General features: G+C 40.2%; 1 protein-coding gene across 1 annotated transcript in view; it reads left to right on the forward strand.

Annotated features, from left to right (window-relative positions):
- The window catches only part of LOC134528823 (43 kDa receptor-associated protein of the synapse homolog), a 54,629-nt gene extending 29,353 nt beyond the window's left edge, over positions 1 to 25,276 (forward strand). Inside the window, exons 4-9 of the mRNA XM_063362489.1 lie at positions 3,031 to 3,337; positions 5,690 to 5,890; positions 10,712 to 10,810; positions 13,238 to 13,429; positions 23,123 to 23,322; positions 25,066 to 25,276. Of these exons, the coding sequence (XP_063218559.1) occupies positions 3,031 to 3,337; positions 5,690 to 5,890; positions 10,712 to 10,810; positions 13,238 to 13,429; positions 23,123 to 23,322; positions 25,066 to 25,276 (1,210 nt within the window). The remainder of the gene's footprint in view (positions 1 to 3,030; positions 3,338 to 5,689; positions 5,891 to 10,711; positions 10,811 to 13,237; positions 13,430 to 23,122; positions 23,323 to 25,065) is intronic.
- Positions 25,277 to 25,587: the final 311 nt, after the last annotated feature.

A 25,587-nucleotide genomic window follows, 5' to 3' on the forward strand; every position in this document is an offset into this window, starting at 1 on the left:
TGCTCAAACCGACTTAAAAATACTTCCTTAATATCAAAGTTAATAAAAATTTTGACGGTGAAAACCAAAGTACATGTGTATAAAATTAAAAAATAAATTATATTTTGGATTTCAAAAGTGATTGTTTTATTTCACGTCATCTGATTTCTAACTAAGACTGAGTCCTCGTAACACAACTTCTAACTTAAAGATGTAAAAATCTAAACAAATGACTAACAAAATCGATAGTAGGTAATAATAAAGTCATTCCAGCAAAATGAAATTGAAATCATTTGGAGCCAACCAAATGCACTTGGATCAATTGGAGCAATTTGAGCAATTTCAGCTGTTGGAGAAGTTAGATCTGTTGGAGCAGTTGGAGCAGTTTGTTGCACTTGAAGCATTTGAGGCAAATAGAACATTTGGAGCAATTGGAGAATTTAGAGTTCTTGGGAATTTGGAGCAATTGGAGCATTTGGAGAAGTTGGAGATGTTGGAGAAACATGAGCAATTTATAAAGGGATCTTCTCTGTAAACATTTAATATAGGTCAGAGCCAGTTTTGAAATGGTGTAAATAACTCAATAAAGAAAAAAAATTGATTTTTCATAAATCATCCGGAAATGCTTGGCTTTGTTGCACTTCTATTTTTCCACAGCTAATACAATAATATTTTAATGGTACGTTTACTAATTACAAAGGGTAAATTTCACAACTGCATTATTTTGGCAGACTCTTTTGAAGCATATGATCCCTGGCATGTCGATGTGAGATTTAACCATATTGGAAGCAAATTTGGTTATCTTGACTAAGATTTTCAGTGCCTCTAAAAATTACAATTGCACAAAGGGTTGTTCTGCTCTGTGCAACCGTGTATTACATATATACACTTTCAACAAAGTTACTAACCCAACAAAATTAATTTCTAATTCACTTTCAAATATAACGGTTATCATATTTGTATACGCAATAACAGAATAAGAAGTTCGCAACTGTAACATTACTTTTTATACCCATGGTTAAAACTATAAATTCCCCAGTATCAAACCTACCCTTTCTAAGTTATCTAAACACATCTCTGAGGTCGCTGGGTTCCCATTGCATCTCGCGATCTTCTTGTCACGACCAACCACAACTACCCACTCACCAGTAGAAGGCTAATGGACGGTTACAACATTCTGCTCTTCATTCCAAGATCCGAAGATCCCTGCTCAAGAATGCTTATTGGATCATTCCTCGGAATTTTGCGCAATCACACACTGGGACAACGGGATCTGCGATCGCATGAACCGAAGTTCATTTATTTTCAATTTGCGGCAACCGGCGGCAACAGCATCGAATAAACGTTTGGTGCAATTCTATTGGTGGGCTGGAACGAAAATCGATTGTGCCACGGCAAGAAAATGGTTGATGCAATTGCCAAAATATGGCAGTTTGTGCGATCACTGCCTCAGCTCTGTCGATTTATAAAAAAAAGCTGAAAACACATAGTTTTATAAAAAAGATATTTCAAAACGAAGCAAATTTGTAAATTTGTACATTTACACGAAAACAACTATATCGCAACAAAATAGTGTTCGCAGTAATACTAAGTTTGGATTCTTACCCGGAATGTATGCTTTTTTTTTTGTCCCAGTACCTCCAGTATTAAAGTTATTTGTAAACCGTTCCCTGAATAGCTTTCCACTATTAATTGCACACATTAATAAACGTATTAATACAAAATTAAGTCCAATTATGGTCCATGGTTTAAATAAAATGTGCTTGATGAAACAAAAATCAAAATATGAAATTAGGTGCAAATTTTCGTAAGAAATACTTAATATTTTCTCGAAAAACGTATTTCATATATGCAAAAACAACCATAGCAAAGTGTTGTACAAAGTTACAATATTTTTCTTAAAGTAATACAAATGTCTCTTGGGAACTGGTTTCTAAATATATATTTTGTAAAGATACAACAAATTTAACTCTGTGTAGCTTTAAAATATTTTAGACCCTTTTCCGTAACATTGCAAATACACCCTAATGTTTCAGTAATGCCAGGAAGTGCGAGGCTCTGAACGCTCTAGAGCTGATTCGGTGACCTTGCAGATAGGTGGCAATGTTTCAGTAATGTCAGGAAGTGCGAGGCTCTGAACGCTCTAGAGCTGTTTCGGCAACGTTACATATGAGTCCCAATGCTTCGGTAATGTCAGAAAGTGCGAGGTTGTGAACGCTCTAGAGCTGTTTCGGCGAGGTTGCAGACAGGTGTCAGTGTTACAGTAATGTCAGGAAGTGCAAGGCTCTAAAACGCTCTAGAGCTATTTCAGTGACGTTGCAAATAGGTCCCAATGTTTAAGTAATGCCAGGAAGTGCGAGGCTCTGAACGCTCTAGAGCAGTTTTGGCAACATTACAGAGGAGTCCCAATGTTTCGGAAATGTCAGGAAGTGCGAGGTTGTGAATGCTCTAGAGCTTTTTCGGCGAGGTTGCAGACAGGTGTCAGTGTTCCAGTAATGACAGGAAGTGCGAGGTTGTGAACGCTCTAGAGCAGTTTCGGCGAGGTTTCAGACAGGGGGCAGTGTTCTAGTAATGTCATGAAGTGCGAGGTTGTGAACGCTCTAGAGCTGTTTCGGCGAGGTTGCAGACAGGTGGCAGTGTTCCAGTAATGACAGGAAGTGCGAGGTTGTGAACGCTCTAGAGCAGTTTCGGCGAGGTTTCAGACAGGGGGCAGTGTTCTAGTAATGTCATGAAGTGCGAGGTTGTGAACGCTCTAGAGCTGTTTCGGCGAGGTTGCAGACAGGTGGCAGTGTTCTAGTAATGTCAGGAAGTGCGAGGTTGTGAATGCTCTAGAGCAGTTTCGGCAACATTACAGAGGAGTCCCAATGTTTCGGTAATGTCAGGAAGTGCGAGGTTGTGAACGCTCTAGAGCTGTTTCGGCGAGGTTGCAGACAGGTGGCAGTGTTCCAGTAATGTCAGGAAGTGCGAGGTTGTGAATGCTCTAGAGCTGTTTGGGCGAGGTTGCAGACAGGCGGCAGTGTTGCAGAGAGCTGAGTAGCGCCGGTGTCGCAGGGAGGCGCTGGAACTGGCGCACCGCCAGCTCGGCCTGGCCGAGGAGGCGGAGAGCCCCAGCCTGCGCGCGCAGGCCTACCTGGGCATGGCGCGCGCGCACGAGCGCCTGGGGCATCTGGAGCGCGCGCTCGCCTACGCGCGCCACTCGCTCTACAACGAGTGCGACGAGTGCGGCACGGCGGGGCACGTGCACCTCGCCATGGGCAGCGTGCACCTGGAGCTGGCCAGCTTCTGCAAGGCGCTCGAGTCGTTCCAGCGCGCGCACAAGGTGGCGCAGGCCATCCAGGACCCGGCGCTCGAGCTGCAGGTGAGCGCGCTGACCGGCTGCGAGGTTACCTTCTGACGGGGAGGCTCGTTCGACTCTCGGCTAGTTCACTGCCGCGCCAAGACTCCTTCTGAGCTGGCCAGCCTCTACTAGGTGCTCGAGTCATTCCAGCGCGCGCACAAGGTGGCGCAGGCCATCCAGGACCCAGCGCTCGAGCTGCAGGTGAGCGCGCTGACCGGCTGCGAGGTTACCTTCTGACGGGGAGGCTCCGTCGACTCTCGGCTAGTTCACTGCCGCGCCAAGACTCCTTCTGAGCTGGCCAGCTTCTGCAAGGTGCTCGAGTCGTTCCAGCAAGGTGGCGCAGGCCATCCAGGACCCAGCGCTCGAGCTGCAGGTGAGCGCGCTGACCGGCTGCGAGGTTACCTTCTGACCGGGAGGCTCCGTCGACTCTCGGCTAGTTCACTGCCACGGCAAGACTCCTTCTGAGCTGGCCAGCTTCTCTCCCCAGCAGGTACGATGTCAGTACTCTTGTGCTCACTCTACTGCAAGAAGAGAAGCAGGAGAGGAGGAAATCCAGTTGAAACCAGGAAACGGGCGCTTTCTCACTACTATAACCACCAGTGCTTAGCCACGAGTATGCATTCTTAATTTATTTCCGCGTGACTTGATCATCCTTCTAAGAGTTTGGTGCCCTGAGCCAATGCAGAATTCATAAAGAAGACACCGACAAGTGGAACGCTCCCCCTCTCCCCCCCATTACGACCTCGGTGGACCTACTAGGCGACTGGTGTGAAGTTCGATTCCGAGTATTGCCTCTTGGGTTGAGTCTACTAGTGAGGATGAGCATGCTAGTGGCACAGGCGCCTATTGGCCAAGCGCCAGAGCGGACGAGTTTACTGCACGTGAAGGGGTTCGGGTGATTGTCAATCATCTGCTACATCGCTACACTCCTTGACACCCGTCTCTTTAACTAGTGGTATCATCTAGTCGCATAGTCTGGAGTGGGTCTTACTGACTAGACTTACAACTCCGCTGAAAGTTCTTTCAGCAGGCTAGCTTCCACAGGAATGCGCACATGAGATTGATACCCCGTCTACAAGGGTAAAACATGCACTGTAGGAAATGACATCTGAAATTAATTTCTTTGTGATTTTTAAAATCATATCTAATACACATTTATAACTATACATACATTAGTCTGGATCTAATTTATGTACTGTTAGAATTTATTACTAAGTTCCATTCCCCCAGTTTTATTGGGGGTGTAGTTATTCTAAGGGCCATGCAATTTTCATGATAAGATTTCGAGGCAAGCTGTGCGGGAAAACATTGTTGCGTTTTCTGTGTTTTGTGATTGGTTGAGATTCTCTCAGGCACATGCATATCTGCAGGCATAAGCATCTCAGTCATTCAGTGGGAAAGAAAACGCGCCCTCAATCTTCCGGACAAATAACGGTGAGGCGGGCATACCCACTGTTTTGTAGTCTAATGAGCGTTCTAATCTTTTCGCGAACACTGCGTGCCCTTAGTAGCCGGTTCCGTAACCACCCCTGATTACGTGTTTTTTTTTTCTGGTGGCCGAATGCATATTCGTCAAGTCTCTAACTGATATGCTAAGACAATTAAAAATCTCGTTTCCATTCCAACAATTGGTGGTGGCAGAATGAGCAGTTGCAGGGAACCAATCAACGTCTTGGGATCGCGAACTGAATCCTTCTCTGTAACGCTAAGAGATGGTGATGGAGAATTGACGGAATGGGTAGGTGGAGGAAATGGGAGTCTCCCGAGAAAACCTAGTGGCTCAAAGAGAAGTCCGCAATCTGTCCCACTTTTGTACCCACCGGGATCGAACCCGGCACACCTTAGTGGTGGACGAGTTACCCGAGAATTTTTTTTAAAAGGTGAGTGCTACACTGTCAAGTTTGACAGCCTCCAGTGCAAAATGGCGACACCTGAGCGTAAAGCGTTTGGTGTTCTGCATTTCGCTAAGAGTGAATCTGTAATTTCAGCTCAACTCGCGTTTCGTTTGTACGAGAGTGGTAGGACGTCGAAGTCCCTGACATTTGTGATTGGTCGTAACGATCGAGACGACAGAGCTCATTTTCGCTTGCCTCCACATTCAAATGACATAATGCCATGCGATTTTTTTGTTGCTTCGGGGCTTTATAAAAGATCGCGTCTACATTCCAATCGCTACCTAATGGTTTGCCAGAGTCGAGACACAGAATTACTCCGGACGTGTTAACCAAAGTGTGTGAAGAAAGTGTGTCGTGTAACTAGAACATTTTTGTAAGGAAAATTAGTTCACCTTCAGTTCGATGTGTGATTTGTTGTGTAAGTGGGGCATTGTTCTGTGGACGGCCCGTGCGACGGTGGTGGTGTTTGGCGCTCGAGGTGTACGTGGGGCTGTCCGAGCTGTTCGGCAGGCTGCAGGACGCCGACAAGAGCGCGCGCTACGCCGCCAAGGCGTACGACCTGTCGCGCAGCCTGCAGCTGGGGGACCTCAACTCGCGGCACCACCGCGCCGCGCTGCTGCAGATGGCGTCGGCGCTGCGCAAGCAGGGCGAGCTGGGCGATGCCTACGACTACTGCCGGGTGAGCTCCTAGGGGGGGGGGGGAGAAACCGGTCGGGCAAGTGTGCGTCAGCGGCCACGCCACTCCAACGCACGCACTAGCGATCGAATGGGGTGATAGGTGCGTAGGGGAGCTACATGCTGGTTGTAAGGGCCGGGAGGGGAGACAGCAGTGATGCTATGGTCATTAAGGGAGGGGGAAACCAGTCGGGCAGGTGTCCGTCAGCAGCCACGCCACTCCAACGCACGCACTAGCGATCGAATGGGGTGATAGGTGCGTAGCGGAGCATGCTTCATCCTGGTTGTAAGGGCTGGGAGGGGAGATAGCAGTGAGGCTACGGTCCTTAAAGCCCACCCCACACGATGCCCATTTTCTGCTATAACTTCTGTTATACCCATGGGTATAAAAATTTTCATAAAAATTTGTATAGCAGAACCGCAGAAAGATTTCTTAACTCCATACACACGATACCTAGAATGCTAACAGAAAACCAGCCAACGCAGTTGCCGACCAAAGCAAACATATCAGGGGAGGATAAACCTGTCGTAGTCAACTTATCAAAATACTGAAAAATAAGTGAAAGTTACACCTGTTTGTGTTAAAAATTATGTAACTTGCGGAAATATTATTTGATATTTTATCTTATATTTTTCATTTGCAAATAAATAACAAAATTGGTTTAGTATTTAAAAACAAATTAAGAGCAATTTTGGAATTACAAATATATTTTTAAGTTGTAGGTTAATTTCAAAATCTAAAAATATATAAATTTAAATGATACAAGGGACATTGGGTTTACTAAATGTAGTTTATGTACGGTTTAAATTCTAATATTAATTTAATTATACAGTTAATCAAGCTAATTTCATTGTAATAGTAAAAAAATGCTACCGATTCATATATGTTATACATAAGATTTATTGATTACTTATATATTTAACTACATAATTAGAGGAATTGTAACTAATATTTTTTGTAACCCAGTGAGACAAATAAACACGCACATACCGCGTAATAAATTTAAATCTTAGGTGAAGAAAAACATTTTGCATGTTTTTTTTTACCCTCACAGGTGTGTCGCTATGAAGTATCAGTTTATTCATTATTAATTTATGGACACACGTTTCTTATTCTTAATAAACGTTGGCGTTTTAATTATAAAATTAACTTTTGGTTTAAATTATTTGTGTAAAAATAAATCTAGGTACGTAGTACTATGAATAAAATCAATGGACTGAGACACCTAAATGTAGTTAATAATATTATATCATAAATTAATTCTAATAATTTATATTTGCAGAAAGCACAGTATGTACAATTTAATTATCTGTTATTTAAAAAAAACTAAAAAAAAATTGGACTGATGAGGATTCGGACCACATTCAAAATCAACCTCTTACCGCTGCCATCGTGCCCTTCGCCACTACGCTACCGCAACTTCTATGATTGTAATAGGAGATAATGGGTAATATACAATGCAACGTATTTTCATAACGTATTTTAAAATTTCCGATTACTTCTTTCTGTGGCAATTTCAGATTAACAAATATATTCCATAGTAGTTTTACTATTATAAAGTTTCATTTGGCATACCATTACATTTGTTCCGTCCCTTAATGTTGACAATACAGACTATATACGGGGTTATATTGCAACACGTGGGTCCGCCATCTTGACGGCTCCAGCTCGTGGGTATAGCAGAAAAATAGAACACGTTCTATTACGGTTTTGGCTAAGACTTCGGTTATGAAAACTTTTATACCCAGAGCCAGACCCCTTGGAAGGGTGCTGAAATGTTACCCACACGGGAGCAGGCGCGCTAGCATAAAAATTACATGAAAACTGCTAAGGAAATGGGTGTCGTGTGGGGCAGGCTTAAGGGAGGGGGGAAACCGGTCGGGCAGGTGTGCGTCAGCAGCCACGCCACTCCAACGCACGCACTAGCGATCGAATGGGGTGATAGGTGCGTAGCGGAGCATGCTTCATGCTGGTTGTAAGGGCCGGGAGGGGAGACAGCAGTGCTGCTACGGAATTCTCGTAACGCTGCTTGTGTTTGTCTACTCCTCAGTTTTCATAAAGGCTGACGATTGACGCTGTCATATTTATTTTATTTAAGTCAAAGAATCTACAATTTATTTATTCGTTTGAAAAGGAGTTATTGATTTTTCTGGATAGTTGTTGATTTTTATGTGGATAGTTTGATCGAAAATAATAATAATTTGTCTCTATATATACCTAAAAAGCAAGAAGTTTCACTTATGTTTATGTGTTGACTCCACGTGCACAATTGTTCTTGGACATAAGCCATTGCAGTTTTTGCAGTGTTTGTCATGGAAAAAAAATTTCAAGAATATGAAATCTATATCAATAGAAATGTAAATGTTCGTTCGTTCAAAATCTATAATCTCTTAAATTTCTTCACCGATTGCTTTGAAATTTTGACAAAACATTGCATTCGAATACGGGTATACCCTAGGTAAAAACATAGTTTGTTTAATATTTTCATTGCTATAGAGTGACATATATAGAATATATATAGAGAGAGATATATCTATGAGACAAATATAGAGATATACATGAATATATAGAGACAGAGAAATGATATGAGTTATAATCTAGTTTAAGGAAATTACAACAAAAAATGATTGAGGCATTGCAGTGCTAGTAAGAAATAAAAATTAAAACATTAACCCACAGAGTACAAACCTAAATCAGCTGATGTCGAACAAGATGGACCCAACGGTGAAATTTTAAACAGGTGTTATGGAAAACACAACGACGACAGCACAGACGAACACATTCAAACTTAAAATATCACACCAGCACAAGAATTCAGTGGAAGAAATTAAGTCACGAAAATATAACAGCACAGACAAACACTTGGGCTAACAAAGACGGGACAGTTTCAACAAGAACAGTAAATGCAGACAGACAACAAAACAGAACAGCAAACGTACGAACACAACGATGAAAATAAACAAGTATTATGGACAACACCGACGGACACAGTTGCGACGTTTCCTGTGTAGTTTCATCGCTGAGTCATCTATTTGACATTAGCTTATTTATGCTTGTTCTCTATGGGTTTTTGTTTTCATTTTTATTTCTTTTGCATTCTTGAATTTTTTTCATGACAAACGCTGCAAAAGTGCAATGGCGTATGTCCAAATAAATGTATTAATATAAATTTCCCACTGCATGAATCATTTAAAGAACGAGCCATAATATTACATGGAGGAGAAATGAAGATGGTGTAATGAAAGTTTTTTTTTGTCACTCTGGTGCTGACCGAAGAACGGATTTAAATCCGAACATAACTGGGCCAGTACATGAGTTACCGTATTTTTAACTCTATCACGGTAAAAAAAAAAACATTTATGTGTTAAATAATCGTTTATAGTAGGGTTGTACAGTTAGTTTATTAATTAGGCCATTTATAAAAACTAAATAATACTTGAAGTAATACAAAATTTTATCTTAGTTGCACAGAGATTATTGGTATAATTAAGGGTTAGTTAACAAAATTTATTTCAAATTTTAAAATCATTTTGAAAAATGCTGAAGTGATGTAAAATTTAAAAAAAATGTATACTGCCATTCATACAAACATCAAACGTTTTGTTAATTCTTATAAAAGACTGATCTGAAAGTGTTTTCAAGATACATTTCATTTAATCTGTGAAATACCCATTAATAATCGTGTATAGTCACTCAATCTTCTGAAATAAGTCCAGGACCAATAATGCACCATAACATACAGTGGCAATAATGTTTTTTAATCACTATGCGCTTTTATCCGTGAAATTTAACGAAATTCGGACAAATAATATTCCATCAGTAACATTTTCTGATTTATTGCATACGAACAATGTTACAGCTGCATTGTCATATTGTTCGCTTTAATTAGGAACAGCATATTCATTGTTTTGTTCTGTGACTGATTTTCATGTGCTCCAAAATTATTTGCTACTTTAATTTCACTATGTATTTGGATTTAAATAATAGATTTTTAATTATTGCAACAGGTAATGAAGAGGTGAGTATGTTTTAGAAAATCAATGTTTAATACAAGTTAATTATTCGTAAAAGTAAACAATTTTGTGATCCGTCATGTAATATTTCTTTTAAAAATCAATTTTGTTAACACACTAAAATAATTTTGCTAAAGTTTTAAAATAATCGTAGCGTGGCAATTTTTAAGCCATTTATTTTCTGTATAGTTATTCATATTCCTTAATGCTTCATTTTCGTGTTCGTTGTATAATTTTTATGAAAATACTTTTTTTAAGGGCTGATCGTGTAGATTAATGGCGATAGCTCTCAACATGTTGTGTTTAATCACAAAATTGGTCATTAGATATTTACCAAGGGGTTTCTAACAGCGGTGAAATTTCACAGCTCGCAAATAGCACTAAGTCAATATTTGATGACAAAATTTGGGACGAAACATAACATGCGACAGCACTATCGAGTTAAATTTAAAGAAATGTTTCTTATATAAAGCTAATGAAAAAATTTAACAACTAACATTGCGAGTGACACTTAAGTTATGAAATCCATGAAATCTAAGTCGTAATAACTGTATTTGTTTAGGTTTTCTATAATGTCATTTGATCCCTTAGGCTTAAGAAACCTACTCTAGATGTTTAGATACGTTTACTATTGTACCGTTCCAACTCGCTGTTTTGTTACGTCATTACGTATCTTCAGTTGATTCCTTCAACTAGTTCAGAATTTTTCTGTGGTTTGTTTGTAAAAATTGCTTATGATTTAAGACTTGCTTAACCATATTTTAATAACGTAAATCGCAAACCTAATATCTGCTCTCTCTTATTTTTCTAGGAAGCAACCAGACTAGCAGTTGTGTCAGGAGACCAGTCAGTTTACACCAAAAGCATGCGAATTATGGGCGACATTTACAGAAAGAAGTCTGAAATGAGCGTAAGTTAAGTTTATTATTATAATTAATGGAGTTTGTGGATTTAAAAGAAGGTTTGTTTTTTAATGGCTTGTTACTAGCAACACAGAAAGTTTTATCTAGAAATTTGCAGCTTGTTTACTAAGCATGAAAGGACATAAACACCAATCATTATTAAATCAAAGTAGGAAGATTTTATTGGAGTCACTCAAAAGTTTGTTTTTTTTCATTAAAGGACATATTTTTGTTTGATAGAGTATAATTAGTTCAATGTTCATTACTTAGTGTTTCGAATATTTACACCGCAAAATTTAGCTGACAAATATTTTTATTTACAATGTTGATTTTTGGAAATTTTAAATCTCTTTAACTTTAAATGTTTGCTGTTATGAAATAATTACAAGCATAATCATGTTAGCATTATTTTTTGTATATTTTGGGCTAATTATCTCTATCCTTGTGAGTTAAATCAACATGATTACTTGCCCCCACATTCAGTGTTGACAAATTTCTCAATACGAATGTGCTATGTCAAGTAAATGATATAAATATGGTGAATTCGTGTAGTTTCTGCCATTTAAAATTTAAGAAAGGCTGGTATACGTAATTGTTTCAATAGAACACCCAATAATCCCATTTATTTAGAAAAAAAAAGATGTCTTTGTGTCGGATTATTACAACGAATTTTGAAATAATGTTTATTTCACAGCAAATCGAATTAAGTTGTTTTTGTCGAGGCAACGCTTTAATACAAACACTGTCATTTATATGTTAAATCTTACATGCTACGACCAACAACAATGCAATTAAAATAGTTTATAATAAAATACTTACTCAAATATTGCCCATATTTATTTACAGTTAAGAAGTCTGACTTTGTGTACTTTACAGACAAATACAAGCTAAGGTTTTCTGTAATGGTAATGTATAGTTTTTATAGTGTATGCAAGTAGTAAATAAATGTTCCTCCCGCGGCAGGAGTGGGAGTGTAGAGTTGGCACCGGTGTCAGCCATCTTGGATTGTGACATCACTGCCACCAACTTGGATGACCTTCACCTTGAATTTGACACCGACCTTCAAATATTGCCAAACAATTACCACAAATTCACTCAAAATTTGGTAATATTGACACAAATTTTAAATTTTCAGGAAAAAACGTTTCACCAAATAAACTCAAAAAAATCTGAAAATTAAAAAAGAACCATCTTTGAACGAAAAATTCCCGTTTTGATGGAAAATATCCAGTTTTGTACCCCAAAAATTGTCGAAGGCTTGAAACGTCCCCAAAGAGGTTAAATTCTTCATTTACCAGCCTCCCGTAATCCTCTGGAGGGGACCTATGCCTTGACCTTGACCTAGACCCAAGCCCCCGTTTCCGATTACGCCATCTTGGACTCCGCCATTTTGTTTTCGAGAACTCCCGACCATCCAGTATTCCATCTTGCAGTATGACGGCATGAACACTCCAGGAGTTCTTGAAAGATCCCGCCGGCCACCGCGTCAAAGATTGATGGTAGACCAAGCCCCCTCATAGTTGAAACGCCTGTTTACTGTTACTGTGAATAACGTGACCAAAACATCATGACACTAACAAGAGCGATCGGGCTTGAAGGACTCCTTGGAGACAGTTGTCAGAGCCCGCCTCGTTCCAGCGGTCTGGAAGCAGTGACTGGGATCACTTGATGTAAGCTTTTGGACATACGCCATTGCTAAAGCACATGTATGTCTGTAGAAGAAAACTACAAAAAACACAAAAGACAAAAACACAAATTAAGAAAAAAAATTGCTGTTGTCAACAGGATATAAACACGACATAATATTCAATAACAGGAATATGGTCACAAACAAAGAAAAAACAAAGAAAATGGACTAACAGAACGAAAAAAAAAAAAATGATGATAGAACAAAAATATTGAACCCAAAAACATTTCAGCACAACAGTTGAAACGAGACAAAAACACCACGACAAAACGAAAAGACGAAACAAACACAATAGTTGTTGTCTTTTGTGTTTTTTGTAGTTTTCTTCTACAGACATTTATGTAATCCAAGATGGCGACCGTAACGATAAGTGCAACAGTGGTTTTTAAGATATATATTTTTATTAATTTTTTATTAATCAATTCGATAAAATAATTTTTAAAATTTTCCCTGATTTTCTAACATAAAAATTACGGATTTTCAAGATGGCGACCGTAACGATAATTGCACCAGTTACGTCTTAATACAAGATGGTGGTTCTGTCTCGAACAGGTAGTGCTATTATTACTTAAAATTAAAAAAAAATTACAAGTCCGAATATGCATGTTATTTTTATATATTTGCCAGAGTTGAGAAACGCAATTGAAGAGGCTGTTGCTTCCATTACTCCGGACTTGTTAACCAAAGTGTCATGCACTCCCATTGCACAAATGTTTCAAAGACAACAGTGACTGGGATTGTGCCGCAGAAAGCCTACCGCCAGTACGAGACCGCCACGCGCTCCGCGGCTGGCATCGGGGACCGCCTGTGCCAGATGGAGGCCATGGACGGCGCCGCCAGGTGTCTGGAGGCTCTCCGGGTGCAGCAGAAGATCTGCAACTGCCGCCCGCTCGAGTTCAACACTCGCCTGCTAGAGTTCGCCGTGTCCCTGGGAGCGAAGGTACACCCGGGTCGGTCTCCGCAGGCTCTCGCGGCCGTCGTCCGGAGCAGCTCGGCTTCTGGGTCGTAGCCGCGTCCTTGGCGAGTAACTCACCGGCGTTTCGGTCGACATTGCAGTCGCCATCATCAGGGAGCCGTCACCTACCGAACTTGAGTAGGTAACTGCTTGAGTACTTACTGAGTAGTACTGTACTTGAGTAGGTAACTGCTTGAGTACTTACTGAGTAGTAGGCCTACTGTACTTGAGTAGGTAACTGCTTGAGTACTTACTGAGTACTACTGTTCTTGAGTAGGTGACTGCTTGAGTACTTACTGAGTAGTAACTGTACTTGAGTAGGTAACTGCTTTAGTACTTACTGAGCAGTACTGTTCTTGAGTAGGTAACGGCTTGAGTACTTACTGAGTAGTACTGTACTTGAGTAGGTGACTGCTTGAGTACTTACTGAGTAGTACTGTACTTAAGTAGGTAACTGCTCAGTACTTACTGAGTAGTACTGTACTTAGGTAGGTACCTGCTGAGTACTTACTGAAAAGTACTGTATTGAGTATGTAACTGCTTGAGTACTTACTGAGTAGTACTGTACTTGAGTAGGTAACTGCTGAGTACTTACTGAGTAGTACTGTACTTGTGTAGGTAACTGCTGAGTACGTACTGAGTAGTACTGTACTTGAGTAGGTAACTGCTTGAGTACTTACTGAGTAGTAGGCCTACTGTACTTAGGTAGGTAACTGCTTGAGTACTTACTGAGTACTACTGTTCTTGGGTAGGTGACTGCTTGAGTACTTACTGAGTAGTAACTGTACTTGAGTAGGTAACTGCTTGAGTACTTACTGAGTAGTACTGTACTTGAGTAGGTGACTGCTTGAGTACTTACTGAGTAGTACTGTACTTGAGTAGGTAACTGCTTGAGTACTTACTGAGCAGTACTGTTCTTGAGTAGGTAACTGCTTGGTTACTTACTGAGTAGTACTGTACTTGAGTAGGTGACTGCTTGAGTACTTACTGAGTAGTACTGTACTTGAGTAGGTAACTGCTTGAGTACTTACTGAGAAGTACTGTATTTGAGTAGGTAACTGCTGAGTACTTACTGAGTGGTACTTTACTTGAATAGGTAACTGCTGAGTACTTACTGAGTAGTACTGTACTTGAGTAGGTAACTGCTCAGTACTTACTGAGTAGTACTGTACTTAGGTAGGTACCTGCTGAGTACTTACTGAAAAGTACTGTATTGAGTATGTAACTGCTTGAGTACTTACTGAGTAGTACTGTACTTGAGTAGGTAACTGCTGAGTACTTACTGAGTAGTACTGTACTTGTGTAGGTAACTGCTGAGTACGTACTGAGTAGTACTGTACTTGAGTAGGTAACTGCTTGAGTACTTACTGAGTAGTAGGCCTACTGTACTTAGGTAGGTAACTGCTTGAGTACTTACTGAGTACTACTGTTCTTGGGTAGGTGACTGCTTGAGTACTTACTGAGTAGTAACTGTACTTGAGTAGGTAACTGCTTGAGTACTTACTGAGTACTACTGTTCTTGGGTAGGTGACTGCTTGAGTACTTACTGAGTAGTAACTGTACTTGAGTAGGTAACTGCTTGAGTACTTACTGAGCAGTACTGTTCTTGAGTAGGTAACTGCTTGGTTACTTACTGAGTAGTACTGTACTTGAGTAGGTGACTGCTTGAGTACTTACTGAGTAGTACTGTACTTGAGTAGGTAACTGCTTGAGTACTTACTGAGAAGTACTGTATTTGAGTAGGTAACTGCTGAGTACTTACTGAGTAGTACTTTACTTTAGTAGGTAACTGCTGAGTACTTACTGAGTAGTACTTTACTTGAGTAGGTAACTGCTGAGTACTTACTGAGTAGTACTTTACTAGAGTAGGTAACTGCTGAGTATTTACTGAGTAGTAATGTACTTGAGTAGGTAACTGCTGAGTACTTACTGAGTAGTACTGTACTTTAGTAGGTAACTGCTGAGTACTTACTGAGTAGTACTGTACTTGAATAGGTAACTGCTTGAGTACTTACTGAGTAGTAGGCCTACTGTACTTGAGTAGGTAACTGCTGAGTACATACTGAGTAGTACTTTACTTGAGTAAGTAACTGCTTGAGTACTTACTGAGTAGAGGCCTACTGTACTTGAGTAGGTAACTGCTTGAGTACTTACTGAGTAGTATTGTACTTGAGTAGGTAACTGCTTGAGTACTTACTGAGTTGTACTTTACTTGAGTAGGTAACTGCTGAGTACTTACTGAGTAGTACTGAATTTGAGTAGGTAACTGCTTGAGTACTTACTGAGAGGTATTGTACTTGAGTAGGTAACTGCTTGAGTACTTACTGCATAGTATTGTACTTGAGTAGGTAACTGCTTGAGTACTTACTTAGTACTACTGCTCCCTGATGATGGCGACTGTAATGTTGACCGAAACTTCGGTGAATTATTCGCCAAGGACCCGGCTACAACCCAGAAGCCAAGCTACTTTCCGTTGTAATGTTTCCAGTTCTAATTTGCTAGTGGAATCGTACGTGCTAGAATCAAACTTGTAAGTAAATAACCATTATATCTTACATGAAGAATTATATTACATACATTATACGCATATCTTCGCATTCTACACGTTTCTTAACTTAAAAAAAATGCTTGAACATGTATGCGACAGTCTAAATAACTAATATTTACACAACATCCTCTTTAATTTGAAAATTTAAGTGATTGTGCGGATTCAGTCCTCTGTCCACTTATTCCATCGTTTAAGGTTTTTTATTTTTCATATAGCGTGAAAAAAATTTTCTTTGCCACTGATACAACCGTGTCACTTTAAAAATTATAGAAAAAATGTTAAGTTTATTTGGCATTAAGTCATATAGCGTATTATTGTAGTGTATGGTGTGAATTTTAACATGTAAATAATGCAAACTTTTTGTCACTGTTATATGTAAAATAAGTCCTAGCTATGTGTCCAATTTTATTTTGCATTTTTTAAAGAAAACTATTAGACTGCAGAGCTAAAAATACTGCAATATTATGAATGTATTCCAATTTTGTGGATAAACCACTCGGTGTGCAGAATGGGAAATGTATGTGAAAAACAGCTCACGGCTCATGAAAGTCACAAAAACATATTCAAACAAACATTCAAAACAATGATTAATTTGGAATAATAGCAAGGCACTGCACCTTTTAGAGTGCGTTCTTCCGTGGGAAAGAGATGTGAAAAACAGCTCACGGCTAATGAAAGTCACAAAAACATACTCAAACAAACATTCAAAACAATGATTTAGCCTATTTGGAATAGTAGCAAGGCACTGCACCTTTCAGAGTGCGTTCTTCCGTGGTCACGATCGCTGATTGGTCGCTCTCGTGGAACTAGGGTCGTGGGTTCGATTCCAACACCGCGGCATGGCATCATTTCACGCACACTGAGTTAGCTACGTGTCCCAGTGACTCGCAGCCCGCACAACCTGCGAGATTCCGTCACTGAAGACTCTGAGTGACGCGACACCCAATCAGTAGAGACCTGAAAAATTCGCGCGTTCATTTCATGATATGCTAAAATTAAAATAATTATACCTTAGTGCTGTTTCTCTCATTGGTTCACTGTTAAACTGGAGGACTGAGGGCCAATTAGAGACCCTCACTCATAGAAGTGTCGAATCACAGGCCACCCAGTCGAGACGACTCACAAGTCAACAGCCAATGAACAGTTGGCATTTGCCCGAGTGTGCAGAGGATATTGGAGTCCATCCTGAAGGTCATTGAACCCGCGAATTTTTCTGGTCTCTACCAATCAGACAATTCGACCAGACAAACCCCTTTGAAAGCGATGCTGAAACTTTTAATATACACCAAAACCAAAATTTAAGAGAATTTATCATTATTATTCCAAATTTCGTTTACTTTCAAGATGTTACGCGTTTGATGGTTTAAGTTATTACTGCCAACGTACCTCTTTATTTAAAGAAATAGGGATTGTCTTCCTCTTTATTTGCAAAATGTGTGATCCCGAGTGAATCAATCAAACATTTATAAATGATAATTGATCAACATTTCACATGGTCTACATAATAGTGACTCACCAATAGATAAAAGTGGTGGCTAGTTAAATTAAGGTGTGATTGATTGATTGGCTTATATAGTATGGCTAGGTGCTACTTTATCACCAAATTTTCACCTCAAGACTTAATGCCTACTTTTGATGGGCTGCAGAATGCAATTTGAAATGTATGTATATAAAATGATCTCTATAATGTGAGAATTTTATTAAGAACATAAAATTGACGATATTTGGTTTAATCATAATCGTATTTAATTGGTCAGGGCATAAAAGTTCTTCAATGTTGAAGTCATTAGAGATGACGGTTAAGGCAAGGGAAATAAAAAAAGCAATATCTTCAGCGACTGTATCGTGGTATTGCAAAACAGTAGTTACTTTGAAATAATACAGTGATAGTGTTATTAGAACACATTGTTGCGCGATCAGAACCCTTCTTGTATTTTCCTGCTGCTGATTGGTCGTCCGCTAGAAATACTGTAGAGGGTTGCCACGCCCTAGCTTTCTGCACGGTTTCAAATTTCCACCTCGAATTCACTAAGAACGTGGGTCACAAATTATCCAGGGATCTTCGCGAATGTATCATTATCTTCGTAAATTTACGGGTACTAAGTTTATTGACTTTGGACACCAATCCACCAAAATGCTTTTGGTATATTGGCCAAACGTTCAAAAACTTGTAAACAGTCCGGCAAAAAACACTCTTATTTCTTCTACATGTGTTTTTGACGTGGCAACGTCTAATAAATCGATAAACGCCGGCTGCACGCACGAAAAAGTGTTCCGTTACGCACATTGTCCCGTTACGCTCATTGTACGCTTGCGCCGCATCTATCTCTCTTCCACTCGATTGGAACATCTATTTGACTTTTTCGAGGCACATTAAACTTGAAACACTCCCATTCGTTTCCTACTTTTCCTATCATCGTCCTATCCTTAACAGAATAACACAGATTGGAAGAAGTTAAATAGCAAACATGTATAAAAGTTATAGTTAAAATAATCTGTTCGATAAAGTAATAAACATATTTGAATTAATGAGTGCAAATAAAAGTAAATTTATCAATTAAATTGTAGATTTCATTTCACTCCTTCTTTGTATCCACACAAAATAGTGATAATTCAATAAATATGATTCAATTTTATTCATAAAAGTATGCAATCATTTCATCAATGTTTTGTTATGACGTTGTCACGTTAAACTATCGTCCGAAAAACCGACTTTACAGACAATCAATTTTTTTTACCCTAAAACAGAACTCGGAAGTCAAAATACTTCGTAGTTTCCACGAACGTCCAGCCGTCTGAAATTACAAAGAACTCTTCGTTTATTTGAGGTTAATTCTTCCTTGAAAAGTCAGTAAATTTACTAAGTTCTAAGAGTGTGTCACAAGCTGACCAAATGAACGGCTTGAATGTTGGCAACCCGCGTCTCGTTCGAGAGAAGCTGTTGGCATATCTCCAGGCTAACAAGATGAGGCTGTTGGCATATCTCCAGGCTAACAAGATGAGGCTGTTGGCATATCTCCAGGCTAACAAGATGAGGCTGTTGGCATATCTCCAGGCTAACAAGATGAGGCTGTTGGCATATCTCCAGGCTAACAAGATGCACACTGTTAACTCAGCACGCAAAACTACAACCAAATAAACGAAACGGATATGACACTCGTTACAACATGAAAAAGGGGGTTGTCTGTAAAGTCAGTTTACGGACGATAATTTTACGTGATAACGTCATAAGAAAACATTGATGAAAAATTGCATACTTTTTAATTTTCAAATATTATTTACAGTTTTTCAAATTTAATTTAACTAATTTGTTTAAATATAATCACGAACAATTAGTTAAAAAGCCCGCCTTAACCTGTTTTATATTATAGAAGATTTTCCCGCACGGTGGTTGGCCGGTTCTTGCACGCTCGGCTCAGGCGGAACGTGACAATTTTTCGTGCGTGCAGCCGGCGTTCATCGATTTATAAGAAGTTATCACGTCAAAAGTAATAATGTACCTACTAATAATATTATTTATGTAAACACAACTAAGGTATTCTATTATTTCAGTATGCGCACTCACATTTGATTTTTTTCTTTATCGATTATTTTCTCGGAAAGGCAGCATAATTCAAAACTGGTTGCGATAAAGTATTGCGGCAACTCATTTTAACCAGAACGTCCAATTGAAGATACTATCATTTTCAGAAATGCATTTATATTTCTCAATTGGGGAAAATGTTCAACGCACTATAAACCAGTCGCATTTCTCCGTGTAGTCCAGTTTTCATCACTTAATGCATTGCATCACTTTTTCATTTCCCTTGCCTTAACCGTCATCTCTAACGACTTCAAGATTGAAGAACTTTTATGCCCTGACCAATTAAATACGATTATGATTAAACCAACTATCGTCAATTTTATATTCTTAATAAAATTCTCACATTATAGAGATCGTTTTATATACATACATTTCAAATTTCAGTTTGCAGCCCATCAAAAGTAGGCATTAAGTCTTGAGGTGAAAATTTGGTGATAAAGTAGCACCTAGCCATACAATATAAGCCAATAAATCTATCACACCTTAATTTAACTTGCCACCACTTTTATCTATTGGTGAGTCACTATTATGTAGCCTCTAAGCACATAACCATTGAATAAACGAGTCTGTCGGAAAAGTATCAAGAGATTTAAAGTTGCATTATATATGACAATAATTCTTCAATCAGATTGGAAAAAACTGTGAAGTGTATATCGGATATGTACACATGTTTAAAAATAATTACACAGCTAACGCCTGTTGGAAATTATTTTACTGGGTTGTATAATCATATACGAAATAATTATTTTTACCTGCTGTGTTGATGTGAGTGTTTGAGAGTGTATTTTATATCATTTTCGTTTTACTTGTATTTTTTTATTATTATTATTCCAATTCATGCTTAATTTCATCTGATCTGGTAAGGAATTTTAATCCATTACTGCATACAGAAACACAAAAATATTTATTGTTATTGCCTTATATATATGGTGTGTTTGTATGTTAGATTATGAGAAGAAATGCCTCAAACTTGATGGAAACCAATTACTTAAAATATATATTTCAATATGGCAATATGCAACGACAGATCAATTAGTAGGGAGCGTTTGAATCTGAACTCGTTCGTATAGTATAACTGATAAATTGGTATGCCGTACCAGAATTGTGGAATGCTGACTGGGATCAAGTAAAAAATTATCATATGCATTATGAGTACCAGACATAAATTATAGTACAACCTTCTAACCCCCCCCCCCTTCTCCACCTCTCATCAATTTCGTCTTCAGCGATCATCAGCTGTCACTGTACATGTCATATGACATCACGACAGGAATTTTGATTCGATTGTTTGTTGTCAGGCGATGCAAGTGACCCTTACAGCACAAATACGTGTAGCCTAGTGTAGCTAGTGTAGCTGTATTAACTATCATAAAAAAACTGCTGTGCGGTGGATCGGAATCGGACCATGAGCACCCTCGTCAGGTATGCCTTCCACTGGACCAACAGCATGATTGTGAAGTGAATGTTAAAATAAGGTTTATGTAAAAACTAGGTTATTGTATGGCACCCGTTGGAAAATGATGAATATAACAATTTAATATACACGAAATATTTATTAAATTTCCAATTAATTTTAATATTGTGTAAATGAAATTTATTTCTTATATATATATAATTATAAAATCGTATTTGACAAAAAAATTGTTTTTAATGAAGAAGCTCTTGAAAAACTACATTGCGCGTGAATCGTCTTATTCAATAATCTTTAATGAAACGAAATACTCACGTAATCAAAATTGATTTTCAGCGTTTAGTTGAATAGTTACTTAATTTGCGAAGTTCATTATTCAAAATTAGGAAAGTAAACGAATAATTAAAAATCTCACAAATTAAATAAAAATTTAAAAAAAATATTCTTTAGATTCAAACGTCATCGTTTGGTGTAAAATTCAAATGCACTTCTTGAAAGATAAAAATATGAAAGTGTTGCTGTTTGTAAACAGCAAGTGAAACTACCTGTATATCGTAACACAAGCTTCTCGATGCCTTCGTCGAAGAAGTTAGCCTCCAGTGAAGAGAGATACAGGGCCAGCGCCTGTGTCTCCCTCTCCCTCACGACGCCGCTGTGAGGCGGGTGGTCTAATCACGCGGCGCATTCTGCCCCACTATCCGCATCTCTTACGATACTTCTAGACGCGGGAGCCAGTGTGCGAGTTCAGGGCGAGGTTGCGGCGAGTCTGAATGTGCATTCGGGCCGAACTTCCATTATGGGATTTATCTACTGTACCTAGCATTCGCCGGGAATATTCGTCATGGCCTGGACTGCTGTACTAACTTCTTGAAATTTCATACTAGCAAGTAAACTTTGTCTCAGATTATTATTATTATTTTTTGACGTGAATACGTCTTTAAAATTGCTTCCATAGTGGAAGGCAATTCAAAAAACGAATGATAACCAAATTAGGGGATGCAGTTTGATGTTGCAGCTACATATCTATCATCTCCATCCAAAATTTCATTACACCACTGGATAGCTAAAAGATCAAAGAATTCGTTACGCTAAGTGAGGACTGTGACGCATCGCTCGTGGTGGAGGGGGAAGAGCCGCCATTTTGAGGTCTTTTTGCTTCGTTTCGAGATTCCCATTTAGTATAACTTTTGACTCGGAGAACCTACGACGTTCGTTTGGATTTCAATCGTCAGCTCTCGTCAAAATATGTCGATTTCATACATAAAACATTAGTGTAAAATAGTTTCAATGCATATATATGGTATTAAAATAAAATATTTTATATTCTGTATAGAAGATATTACCTGTTACGGACACGTATTCAGGTACGTGTCATGGACACGGCCACAACCCCCCCCCCCCCTTTTTTTTGCTTTCTTCATAGTAAGATGCAGTTTTCTAGAATGTGTTACACTCCAGACGTCTACAAGACTGCTTTGCTAGCACATGATCGGCAGAGGACGCGGAACACTTGAATGAGAGGGTTGGTGAGGTGGTGACGACGATGGGGTTGGTGAGGCTGTGACGAAAATAGGGTTGCTGAGGCGGTGACGACGTTGCGGTTGGCAAAGTGGTGGTGACGACGTTGCGGTTGGCAAAGTGGTGGTGACGACGCTGGGGTTGGTGAGGCGGTGACGACGATGGAGTTGGTGAGGTGGTGACGACGCTGGGGTTGGAGAGGTGGTGACGACGCTGGAGTTGGTGAGGTGGTGAAAACTCTGGGGTTGGTGAGGGGGTGACGACGCTGGGGTTAGTGAGGGGGTAATGATGCTGGGGTTGGTGAGGTGGTGATGACGCTGGGGTTGGCGAGATGGTGACGACGGTGGGGCTGGTGAGGTGGTGACGACGATGGGGCTGGAGAGGGGGTGACGACGCTGGGGTTGGCGAGATGGTGACGACGCTGGGGCTGGTGAGGGGGTGACGACGCTGGGGTTGGAGAGGGGGTGACGACGCTGGGGTTGGCGAGATGGTGACGACGCTGGGGCTGGTGAGGGGGTGACGACGCTGGGGCTGGCGATTGGGTGACGACGCTGGGACTGGAGAGGGGGTGACGACGCTGGGGCCGGTGAGGGGGTGACGGGCGGCGTGTGCGCGCAGCTGCTGGTGCGCACCATCAGGCGGCGACTGGGCCACATCTACCGCAGCCTGCGCGACGAGGAGCACCAGGCGCTGCACGAGCGGCTGGCCCAGTGCCTTGAGGAGGAGCTGGAGTTGCAGTGCGGCGCCTGCAGCCTGCCCTTCGGCGTGGATGCTGACAGCCTGGAGGCGCTGCCCTGCGCGCACATCCTGCACGCCAGGTGGGCGCACTGCACTCGGTGCACTCGGTGCACTCGTTGCACTCGGTGCAACTCAGTGCATGTGCTGCAGGTGACACTTCTTTGGCAACAGTACACACACACACAGACACGTGTCTATTTTCTAAACAAACATTAATAAACAAAATTATTACTCACTTACAAATAAAACTCAAACCCTAATAAGTAGAGACCTGCAAAATTCGCGGTTTCGATGGCCTTCAGGATAGACTGCACTTACCCCGGTACACTCGGGCAAAGAACGCAAGTTCATTGGCTGCCGACTTGTAAGTCGTCTCAGCTGGTTTGTCTGTGATTCGATCCTTCTTTGGTTGAGGGTTTATAACTGGTTGAGATTCGTCCAGATGAACAGTAAGCCATTAGTAGAGACATGCAAAATTCGCGGATTCATTCGGTGATAGGCTAGAATTCAAACACATATACCTCTTAGATAAATTTGCTATTGGCTTACTGTTCATCTGGACGAATCTCAACCAGTTATAAACCTTCAACCAAAGAAGGATCGAATCACAGACAAACCAGCTGAGACGACTTAAAAGTCGGCAGCCAATGAACTTGCGTTATTTGCCCGAGTGTACAGGGGTATGTGCAGTCTATCCTGAAGGCCATCGAAACCGCGAATTTTGCAGGTCTCTAGCTATTAGCAAAATTATCTAAGAGGTATATGTGTTTGAATCCAAGCCTTTCACCGAATGAATCCGCGAATTTTGCAGGTCTCTACTAATAAGATTACAATTATTGATTATTCAGTAATGTCAATTTAAAGAGTATGAGTCAGTTAAAAATCCATTTTTATGGTAAAGTTACTTTATGTCGGCCTGAGTATGCGATGGGAATAATACAAAAAAAAATAATTCATAAATATTTATAAACGAATTGTCATAGTGACGCCTTCAATTAAGCGTGAATTCAGCACATCGAAGCCAAAACGTAATGACGAAGAAACTGTAGAGGTGAACTGATCATAATTGCTGTTGTTGTTCAGGAATGATGGTACGTTCGTCGTGGTCAGACGCCATGTTTAACATAAATGCGATCCGACAGCATGGGTCTGGGCTACACCCCTGATTCAGCCGACCTCCATGGCGAAGTTGACTGAAGTGCCAACTTCGCTGCGAGGGGTTCTGGGTTTGAATCCCAGGCAATAGAGTGATATGAGCCACTTTTTAAATTGTAATATAAGGTAAAGTTATCTTTGCAAGCCACCCCGATTATTTTATGGGCATGAAAACTGTGGCATTATTTTACCCAATAAAACTAATCAATAAAATATTATTTAAAAAATACGTAATCTGAAAGCCTAATGCTGCATTATACTCACTAATGAAAGTTTTGCCAGCCAACAGAGCTCACGATTTTTCAAAATAAAGGTGTCCAAGGTTGATTACCAATCCTCTTATTTTAATATAAATTTGTAGTCCACTTTATTTTCATGCTCACAGCAGTTCTAAGTGCACTCACAATCGCTTGTACCAGGTAACGCACGAATAATTGTGTGTGAATTGTTAAGAAGTAGATTTTCTGTTGTTAACCTAGTCACTATTTGTATGCTATCATAACAGGAAAGATTTGTCAGTAAAATACAAGTAAAAACAGACCATTTTCATAAATAATCTCACCATAGTCAATAATAGTGTAAAGTAAGCGTACTATAAATAAAGTTTTTCTGAGTCTTCAAAGGCAATAATATGAGTATTCTAATTGAAGGCCTTTTATTTGTTACAGGTGTGCACATGAAATCATCAAGAGACGAGACAAGAAAAAGAAACGCTTATGCCCAGACTGCCACCGCTCTATAAGCTCGCGCCTGTATCTATACTGTGATGACTCTCACTCTCTGAGCTATCAGCACCGGTCTAACTTCAGCCTCGCCAGCCTGAGCCTGCGCGCCAGCAACCTAACACTCGCTAGCAATCAGGCCACGTCATCTGTGTAGACTGGCAGGTGGTGAGGCGTGTTGTTTTTGTGTTGTGACTGACTCTCACTCTCTGAGCTGTCAGCACCGGTCTAACTTCAGCCTCGCCAGTCTCAGCCTGCGCGCCAGCAGCCTAACACTCGCTAGCAATCAGGCCCCATCATCTGTGTAGACTGGCAGGTGGTGAGGCGTGTTGTTTTTGTGTTGTGACTGACTCTCACTCTCTGAGCTGTCAGCACCGGTCTAACTTCAGCCTCGCCAGCCTGTGCCTGCGCGCCAGCAGCCTAACACTCGCTAGCAATCAGGCCACGTCATCTGTGTAGACTGGCAGG

Source organism: Bacillus rossius, chromosome 2 (genome assembly GCF_032445375.1).
Source record: "Bacillus rossius redtenbacheri isolate Brsri chromosome 2, Brsri_v3, whole genome shotgun sequence".
In the NCBI taxonomy this organism is placed as follows: Eukaryota; Metazoa; Arthropoda; class Insecta; order Phasmatodea; family Bacillidae; genus Bacillus; species Bacillus rossius.